Source organism: Anguilla anguilla, chromosome 18 (assembly GCF_013347855.1).
Source record: "Anguilla anguilla isolate fAngAng1 chromosome 18, fAngAng1.pri, whole genome shotgun sequence".
In the NCBI taxonomy this organism is placed as follows: Eukaryota; Metazoa; Chordata; class Actinopteri; order Anguilliformes; family Anguillidae; genus Anguilla; species Anguilla anguilla.
The window spans coordinates 23998019-24008787 of record NC_049218.1 but is presented as its reverse complement, the minus strand read 5'-3'; the positions used below and the strand labels follow the sequence as shown (position 1 = coordinate 24008787).

At 43.5% G+C, this 10769-nt stretch overlaps 1 protein-coding gene across 1 annotated transcript in view; it reads left to right on the top strand.

Moving 5' to 3' along the window:
• The window catches only part of eys (eyes shut homolog), a 184547-nt gene that overhangs the window by 68060 nt on the left and 105718 nt on the right, over positions 1 to 10769 (top strand). Inside the window, exon 12 of the mRNA XM_035400963.1 lies at positions 843 to 955. Within this exon, the coding sequence (XP_035256854.1) occupies positions 843 to 955 (113 nt within the window). The remainder of the gene's footprint in view (positions 1 to 842; positions 956 to 10769) is intronic.

Genomic DNA, 10769 nt, shown 5'->3' with positions numbered 1-10769 from the left:
TCTTTTGTGCGGAAGCAGCGGTTCTGATATGTGGGGGTTCGTTCGAGCACAATGTGAGAACGCCCGTTTCCGACAGCAGGGGGACCCCCGCATCGCGTCCCGAAGGGCGGGGTCGGGTTAAACAGGAGAACGCGCCGCGTGCTTAACGCGCGTTAATTGAAGGGTAAAGCTGACGGCGCGTGTTCAGGTAGGCCCCCCGACCGCAGCAGGCTAACGTGGAGCCTTTACTCCAGAGCTCTTTTTACTTCTCCGTCGGGCTTTTTGTGCGTTTTCATGAGAGGGGAAATGCGCTTTTCTAGCATATGTACGTTAGTACAGCCCTTTGAAAGTCCACAGTATGCCGGCTGTCTTTCATTTATTCATTCATTTATTTATTTATTTTGATATTATTTCTCGGTGCTTTAAATGTTAAGTTGGTGGTTGATGCTTTTACAGTAAAGTCCACAGTCAATATTAAGTTTGAAAAGTGTAAGTAAATCTGTAAAGCGTCGGGGCAGAGCGTGTGCATGTCCCGTCTTGCTGAGGAGCGGAGGCTTCAGGTGTGTGGGGTTCTGAGCGCTGTTTCGCTGTTCTCCGGACTTCACTAGAGCGCTTATTGATTGGGGCTTATAGAGCTCTTTGTCAATGCCTTTTTCTGCCAGAGCAGTTGTAAAATATTTTGTTTTGTTTTTTTTCTCCCATCCCCCCCACCCCCAACCCCCCCCCCCCCCCCCCCCCCCCCCCGCCCACTATGGCCACACACTTACGCACACGCATGCACAAACACACACTCACACGCGCACACATGCACGCACGCACATCCCCATACACACACACACACACACACACATGCACACACAAAGGGAGATCAGCAGTTCTACAACTTTACCGGCTGCATTGAAATCATGGAAATGAATAAGATGGGAAGATTCTACATGTCTAAAGCCATCGGTGGGAGCAACGTGGAGAAATGCAGGTATTGTTCTTTGCATTATTGGTTGGGCTGGCTCATTGTAGCCCTTTCCCACAGTAAATCTGGAACCAGGCTGGCTCATTGTAGCCCTTTACCACTGTAGAACTGGAACCAGGCTGGCTCATTGTAGCCCTTTCCCACTGTAGAATGGACCCAGGCTGGCTCATTATACCTCTTTCTCACTGTAGAGCTGAACCAGGCTGGCTCATTATACCCCTTCCCCACTGTAGAGCTGAACCAGGCTGGCTCACTGTACCCCTGTCTCACTGTAAAGCTGGAACCAGGCTGGCTCATTATACCCCTTTCTCACTGTAGAGCTGAACCAGGCTGGCTCATTATATCCCTTCCCCACTGTAGAGCTGAACCAGGCTGGCTCACTGTACCCCTGTCTCACTGTAAAGCTGGAACCAGGCTGGCTCATTATACCCCTTTCTCACTGTAAGGCTGGAACCAGGCTGGCTCATTATACCCCTTTCTCACTGTAGAGCTGAACCAGGCTGGCTCATTATACCCCTTTCTCACTGTAAAGCTGGAACCAGGCTGGCTCATTGTACCCCTTTCTCACTGTAAAGCTGGAACCAGGCTGGCTCATTATACCCCTTTCTCACTGTAAGGCTGGAACCAGGCTGGCTCATTATACCCCTTTCTCACTGTAAGGCTGGAACCAGGCTGGCTCATTATACCCCTTTCTCACTGTAAGGCTGGAACCAGGCTGGCTCATTATACCCCTTTCTCACTGTAAGGCTGGAACCAGGCTGGCTCATTATACCCCTTTCTCACTGTAAGGCTGGAACCAGGCTGGCTCATTATACCCCTTTCTCACTGTAAGGCTGAAACCAGGCTGGCTCATTATACCCCTTTCTCACTGTAAGGCTGGAACCAGGCTGGCTCATTATACCCCTTTCTCACTGTAAGGCTGAAACCAGGCTGGCTCATTATACCCCTTTCCCACTGTAAGGCTGGAACCAGGCTGGCTCATTATACCCCTTTCCTACTGTAAGGCTGGAACCAGGCTGGCTCATTATACCCCTTTCTCACTGTAAGGCTGGAACCAGGCTGGCTCATTATACCCCTTTCTCACTGTAAGGCTGGAACCAGGCTGGCTCATTATACCCCTTTCTCACTGTAAGGCTGAAACCAGGCTGGCTCATTATACCCCTTTCTCACTGTAAGGCTGGAACCAGGCTGGCTCATTATACCCCTTTCTCACTGTAGAGCTGAACCAGGCTGGCTCATTATACCCCTTTCCCACTGTAAGGCTGGAACCAGGCTGGCTCATTATACCCCTTTCTCACTGTAGAGCTGAACCAGGCTGGCTCATTATACCTCGTTCCCACCGTAGCGCTGGAACCACTAAAGTCACTTAAGCTGCGTTTCCACCGCAGGAACTTTATCCCGGAACTAGGAACCTTTTGAGGAACTCAGTGCGTTTCGACCGCAGGAACTAGGGTCTAAATTAAGTTCCGGGGACTTTATTTTACCCCCAAAAAAGTCCCTGTTCGGGGGGTAGTACTTTCCAAAAGTACCGGAACTTTTGGGGTGGGGCGCAAGCGCCTTTAGTTAAGTTTCTGTGTGGGTTTCCCCTATGTTCTCAGCTGGCTGTATTTCTGGTGCTGGCCTACTTTTAGGAAACGGTGGGTAAAGTCAGTGAGCTGAATAACAATGTTCCCCCAGGAGGTGTCTGAACACAAAAAAAGGTGATGCGATAAACAGAGAGGAGAACACACCGCCATCGCTTATCACCACAAACAACCGGAGCCCGACAGCAGTTATACTGAGCACGCTGTCTGCTCATTTATTTTATTGTGTTTTTCTGGGGGTCAGGGGACCTCAGCCTTCAACAGCGAGGCCCAGGTTGTAATTTTTTTGTGGGTAGACACCTGCAGGCTCTTTGAAGTTGAGTGCTACAGCTGTCCTATGTAAAATGCTTGTAAGAGTACATAGCACAGCTGTAGCAGATCACTCTTACAAGCATTTTACATAGCACAACTGAAGCAGATCACTCCTGCAAGCATTTTACATAGCACAGCTGTAGCAGATCACACCTACAAGCATTTTACATAGCACAGCTGTAGCAGATCACACCTACAAGCATTTTACATAGCACAGCTGTAGCAGATCAAAGTGCTCGTAGCAGTGATATTGCATATGCTGCGATTCCAAGAGTGCACATGCCAAAAATAAATGCATGCAGAATGGAAAACAAAGACTGCCTGGCAACCAGGCAATCTGCTTTGCTGGACAGTTGAATACAGAACAAATCTCTCGTATGCTTGTGGGAGATGTAAAATGCAAGGCTGTTACTTTGCCTGATTAGCCATTTGTGGCAAACAAGTTTGTTTAATTCTGGTGACTGTTTTACCTTCAACCCTATACATAATGTGATCGGGGGATTTGAACCAGTATGTTATGTATATTTTTAATTTAACCTCCTGAACACAGCTGGTGGGTTTAGATGGTTGGATTATTTCATTATTCAGCCTGTTTAAGAACTTAAATGTTCTCTCCAGAAAAATAATATTTTTTTAAGGAATGCATAATCGTAGGATTTCCACTCATGTACTGCTCCCTTAGAACATAAAACATAAAATGAATGAAATACTGTATATCATTTGTGTATGTCATAGCGCATGTAATAGAAAGCTTTCTTATGTTTTCAAAGGGAATTTAGCCTGTGCGTAAAGCAAAGCAATTTAAACACGCTATTAGCATTACGTAGCCCAAACATGTAAGGTAATATTGAGGTATGACGGCAAAATAATTCCATAAATGTTCCGCGAAAGGTAAAAAGTCATATTTACCACGTGGGTGGCGGCCTGCGCGAGTGTTTTTGATCCTGTCTGATCTATTCATCCTCGTGTTCCTCTGAGAAAGCCGTGTGAAGATATAAAAGATATAAAAGGCCCATGTTAATGAGTTAATTATGCGCACAAAAAGCAGCGAGACCGGAGAAGATAAGAAGAGAGAGAGAGAGAGAGAGAACAGCGTTCAGGTGCTCCGCGGGCTGGTATTTTTATGTATTTTTTTTTAGCTCGTATCCTAATACGTATTCTTAAGGACACTATTCCATTTTCAATGGACTGCCCCTCTATTAAAGCTGAGAAATAATGACGGCTTTTCTTCCGCGCTGAAAGGAGAAAGCACGGCCGTCGGAGCGGCGCATTGTCCACGGCGAGCCGCTGAGTTCGGGTGCTTTTCCGCAGAAACGTGTTAAAAGTTCAGCTTGGGGGCGATCGGGGGGGTGGGGGGGGGGGGTTGGGAGGGTGAGGGGGGGGTCTCTCTGCTCCCTGGCCTCCCCGGGCCACTTGTCCACCCAAGGCTGTGGGACCACGCAGCCAGTATCAATCCCCCCCCCACCCCAAAAAACAAAAACAAAACCAAATGCAGTTGTATTATCAAACGTGCCTTCCCCTTAGCACCCACGCCCCTTAGCCCCACTCCTCTAACAAGCCAAGGGCTGCTCACACACACACGCTTGCGTGTTGCATTGTGCTGTTTCAGGTGCAGGCAGCCGATTACGCATGCGAAGGTACGCTCACTGATCCCAGATCATTAGAGGACGCTCCCATTCTTTCACACGTATCTTGTGCGACATGAAGAAATAGTCTGGCAGGCAAGCCGACTGAAAAAAAAACATCCCTGTGCTGGCCAGCATTCTCTTGACGAGGACAGTCTTCCTGTAGCCAAGAAAACTAATCATTGGATTGTGTTTTCTCCCTCTCTTTCTGTCTCTCTCTCTCTCTCTGCCTCGCTCGCTCTCCCTCTCTCTCCCTCTCTCTCTCTTTCTGAGTACACTTATATGTCTATAAGCGCAAAGGTTATTGAGAAGATTTGACAAAGTTATTGCACGCATACTTGTGAAATTGGTACACAGACATTGTAAAATGTCCCCTGTGCGCTATGACACATTCTGGTGTATGATATGATACATTAATTTAGGCTACCACTTTCTTGGCTATCAATCAATCAGCCTTTATTTATAGAGCACATTTCATACAAATTTGCAACACAGTGTGCTGAACACAAAAATGAAAATAAAGAACTTAAAAATCAGGTGTTACATAAAAGTTCATAAAAAATAAGATTAAAAATAAATAAATTGATAAAATGATTTAAGGTGTAGTGTGTAGAATTGGCATCTAGCGGTGAGATTGCAGATTGCAACCAACTGAATACCCCGCTTCCCCTCACCCCACCCTTTCCAACGACGTAGGAGAAGCTAGGGTGGACTGTAAGTTCCAAATATCATGTCATGGTCTAGGACAGCATCGAGAAGCCAAGTGTTGAGTGATGAGGGTCCTTGATAGATTTATAAATTGTATTTGGTTATTTAGTCTGTAAAACTATAGGTCATAGCTTACAAGTAAGATAGCGATTATGATTGTTAATTGTTCCGCATTGTTATTGCTAACGTTAGCTGCTTTGCATGGTAAATCATAGAAAGACATGATGCGTCACAAAACTATTACACTAGTAACTAACGCTTACATTACAGTGTGAAATATCCTCATTATGAAATAACACTAACCTATTTAAAGACACTCCATTTCTTATAACATTATACATCGTTAGAAAGCTTATACTCTCACCTATTGAATAAATGGATTGTCATTCAAGCCAGACTGTACTAAAAAGGGCGACAACGCCGTAAACAACACGTGTGGTATTACACACACAGCTATTGGAAGGTACCCAGGCATCGTTCTGGGCTACTGTACTGACACATGGCGGTGCAACATGGCGGCCTCCGTGGAAGAGGACGCGCTCCTATGCAGATATATGAAGGGCTAAGGTAACGAAAACACGACGATTCTTATTTTCATGGGATTATACACTAATTAAAACATACTTATGAATATTATATTCAATTTCTGCAAAAAGTCCGTTCCGCTAAATTCTACACACTGCACTTTTAAGAAGATTAAAATGATTACAAAAGAATATGGACGCCCTAACTAAAAGCAATGAGGCTAAGAGGTGCCTTGTGAGCTTGTGGTAGTATTGTGTAAGGTCATTAGGGAGAGATAGATGCTGACTTCAGACTTTACTTTCTCATACTTGCTATGCAGAATTTACAGTTCCCTCAACAGCCACTTTTACAATTAACTTGTTGACGTGATGCACATCATTTAAATTATAGATTTTTACGGTTATTAGTAAAGTGCCTTTATACTTCCAATGGCTGGTAGATAAATCGGTCTTAATGTAAGGAAGTTTGTCATGTTTCCAAGGTGACCGAATCAGCCATTCATAATCCATGTTTTAAAACATTATCATAATTCAGCTGAGCTGCAAAAGCAGCAGCTTTAAATCCAGTACCATGAGCTACACACGTAGTATGAGAAGTCCATTCCAAAGCCATGTAGCAGCCTATCCACCACTCAAATCTGTGAAGCGATCAATCAATCAATCAATCACTGCCTTTGTATAAACAAAATAAAGTTCCTATACTGATTAACATGACTACAATGTTACAATATAATTTTATATCTTAACTTAATTCTCGTTTGCAAGGGAATTTGCACAAAAAAATCCTTAAATGTGTTTGAATTGCATCATAAATTATTACTCGTGATATTTATTTTTGAGTTATTTGAGTTCTGTACTTGCAGTTTCAATTACAGCTCAACATTAGTCTTGCACTCAAGTTTTAATTACAGTCATTGCAGTTTACAAGCCATTTGACTATTTGTATGTATTTGTAAATATTTAAAATTATTCATAAATATTTTAACAAAACTTGGAATGCATTTGAAGTAATTTAATAAATATGTTTGTTATTTATATTCTCAAGTATTTGATTAAGTGGAAGCATTTGGATTTTCTTGCCTACATGCAATGTTTTTATTTAAAATAGCAAGCAATGCAAATATTGATTTCAGCTTTTATGCAATGTTTCTCTTGCAGCATGCACTGATGGTACCCAGAGCTAAGGGTGGAACTGCAGTTAATTCACTACAGAACCTATTACATTATATTGCAGGCATTTAGCAGATGCTCTTATCCAGAGCAATTTACACCACTTTTACACATCATTTACATTGTATCCAATGCTGGATATATACTGAAGCAATGCAGGTCAAGTACCTTGCTCAAGGATACAACGGCAGTGTCGTACTAGGGAATCAATCCTGGGACCCATACACATCTACTGCAAAGTTTATTCCAATCTCAGCATTTATCCATGGTATATTTTCAAAAGTTATTCGGCATACTTTTAAAGAAAATGGGTCACATCTCTCCTTTCATCCTTCCTACCGGCCTGCATTCTTGGGCACATCTTTTGACCGAGCTGTCTGAAATGTTCAAAACAGTATTTAAAAAATAAATAGCATTTCAAGGACATATTTTAAAAACTATTTTCGTTCAAAAAATTAACTTTTAAAATTATTTGTGTGTGTGTGTTTGCTTATATTGTGTGTGTGTGTGTGTGTGTGTGTGTGTGTGTCTGTGTGTGTGTGTGAGCAGGCGTGTACATTCATACAGTATGTTTGCGTGCGTGAGTAGGTGGGTGGATGTCTTCCTGCATATGTACTGTATGTATATGTTGTGTGACTGAATTGTGTTTGCGGCACAAAGGCTGTAGAATAACGCTTTCAAAATTTACCACTGAAATTCAGCAAAACCCATTTTGAAGCCCTGCTTCCTGACCCACTCCTGCTGGGACAAAAGGGAGTGTAGGATATTAATTAGGAACGTTTTTCGAAATTCCCCTGCCAGAAGATAAGAATGTGCTGTAAACTGAATTTTATTAGCATCGAAGCGTCGGGCAGGAGAAACTGACCTGTGCTCCCCGCACACAATGCCGTACAGAGTGGCATTTCTCACCAGGGCTAATGCAGCAACACCGGCATTGTCCGGCTTACAAGATACGCTGGACCTGGCCCAGAGATAGCCGCGGTCAAAAGAGTGGCAGAAATGCTGATGTTGTGGGATATCCCCGCACAATGGCACAGGCTAGTGCTGGGCCTGGCTGTACAGATCAGGAGGTTTTGTAGCGTATCCCAGACACCCGCTGCATATTTATCCAGCTTTCCTCACCTCCGCTGCTTATGCACAGCAGCGCTTAGCATTGATTTGTCTCGGAAGGCAGCAGGCAGGGCAGGTTTCCTCTTCAGGGAATTTTGGGGGGAGGAAAAGTACATTGTAAAACATGGCAGAATAAAGGGTTCTTGTAGCGAAAATGTAATCCTCAAAAATAAAAATAAAAACCATGGCTCACCCCCACAGACATCCAGACGGGACGGTAATCCACCAAAAGCACGCTGGAGCACTTCAGATGAGCTCCCGGCCTCTGCCACCTGAACGTAACGTGCCTGATAAATATGTGTACCTTTTTTCTGGAGCTCTTGTTTATGTGGCTCTTTTTATGGGGAACGCTAGGTGAATCGCGCATCTTTGATCGTTAGCTTTCCTGTCGTTTTGCGGATAACAGTGTAGGTTGTAGCCTGAAGATTGGTCGAAGGTTCCTTACTCTGTTTTCTTTCTCGCGTTGGTCGTGCCTGTGGACTTTGCCGTTCCTATTGGCCATTTTTTTCCCGCCAAAACTAACGTGGCTGTCGGGGAAACGCCATTTTTCCCTGCTAATTGAGAATAAATAAGCTCCAGAGCCATGTATTCTATCAACATTTGTCCAATACTAATGAATGTGCTCGGTTTTGGTTTGCTAACGCGATTTGGCAAGCTACACACGATTGCTGAACTGTGTCTGTGTACCAAAAAGGGTGTATTTCTAAGTCAAAATGAAGGACAAGGTGTGCACTGAATCCAGGCCACAGATTCTGAAATATCCCAGCACGGGTGTTTGATTCGCTTTTTTGGCCGGAGGCATTATGTTTTCGGGTTGTCCGTCCGTAAGTTCGTCCGTCCTTCCGTCCGTCCGTCCCGATTCTCGAGAACGCGATATCTCAGGAACGCCCTGAGGAAATTTCTTCAAATTTGGCACAAACGTCCACTCGGACTCAAGGATGGACTGATTAGATTTTGGTGGTCAAAGGTCAAGGTCACTGTGACCTCACAAAACACGTTTTTGCCTTGGTTGGTGGAGGCATACAACCGCAAGGCGGTATTTCTAGTTAGATTTAGGGTGAAGCAAGAGGTCGCTGGCACCCACTGCAATTACCACAGGTCTCCCCTCAGCATGGCAAATGAACACTCTGTCTCTCTCTAATAGGGAGAGCACATCCACTCATCTTCCTGACCTTTTTTTGCCTGAGATTAATGAATAGGGAATGCTCTGTTCTAAGTGCGTACGTGCGGACAGAGAGAAATCACTCAAAATGCTATAAATATGCCCATTTTGTGCAGCTTTAATTCTTTTTTTTTTTTTTGTTCTGACAAACATTTGTGCATCCCTTTTAGGTAATGAGCATTTGTGTGAAAGGTTGGAACAATCCATTTTCCTCAGAAACGGCTGGATGTCCTCCGCAGAGTTTGCACCATTAAGACGCCTCAAAATTTAGCAGAAAACGAAGGGCGAAACCATCCGTGACCCTCCGAAAATGTCTGCACAAGTCACAATGCAAGCGGAGATGTGCGTTTATTATGATTAAATACGGATCGCTGGAAACAGGATTGGGCCAAGTTTACGAACGCTTTCATAATTGGGGAGAAGAAAGGAGCTCTTCTTCTCTTATTCAAATTGCTTGTGTCTTGACAGATAAACCCAGTGGAATATGGGAAACCTCATCAGGGTTGAGTTTTTTTTTTATTTTTAAAACACCCATAAAAAAGCATGTCTTACCCTAAACTAAAGAAAACAGATTCCAAATACTTTATAACAAATAAAAAGAAATCAATAGACTTTATTCTTGTTAACAATTTTAACAGGTGATCCAGATAAAGGTGGCTTTATCTGAATGTATATTGTGCAATTTATGAAGCACTGAAATTGAATTATTGGGTACTTAACGTGTATGTGTTGTGTTGTTTAAAGTGTGCAAAGCCCTTGTTCGGGGCAGAGTGCGTTTTTTTGCTCGATCCCGAGTCTCAGTTGAAACGATACTAAAGGATATTTTAACTGCTTCTTCATTGTGCTCTTTATGACCCTTCTAAAAACGCACTTTCGTAGAATTGCTTTACAGTCTTTTTACAATCTGTTTCTACTTTTATGAATCTCTTTATCATTTGCTCCTAAACTGGTTTCATTATTTTATTGCGCGTTATGCTCCATCCATTTTAATCTGTCTTGTCTCTCTTTAATCTCTGCGGTAATTGTTTTAATCTCGCTTGTATTTTGCTATTATCCGGAAGCACTTCGCGCTGCTCTGCTGGAAAGGTGCTGTGCAATTGCATATTTTTGTATTGTTAAAAAAAAACAAAAATCCCCTTAGAGGCAGAGATGGCGGAAACGCAGGAACAGTGGAGGAAAATGTCTGCCCTGCAGATGCCAATGTTGGGAGTACCTCCTAAGAAACAAAAACCAATATTATTATTATTAGTAGCAGTCGCATTAGCAGCACTAGTTGTAGTAGTAGAAGTAGTAGCAGCAGTAGTAATAGTAGCAGTAGTAGCAGCAGTAGTAGTAGTGGTAGTAGTAGTAGCAGCAGTAGTAGTAGTAGTAGCAGTAGTAGCAGCAGTAGTAGTAGTAGTAGCAATAGCAGCAGTAGTATCTATTTATATTAGCAGAACTGAACAGCAAGTGCTCCACATGACAGTATGCGCTAAAAGGTAGCCCCAGGTAGCCAGAAGTGCAGGCTTAGTGGATATAAAGCGAGTGTGCCGTGCATCGCCCACTTTATATGACTCACTTTATATCTTCTGTTGTTTTCACGGTTTGTTCTGTCGGACTAGCACCGCCGTACCCGAGGGTTAAAGG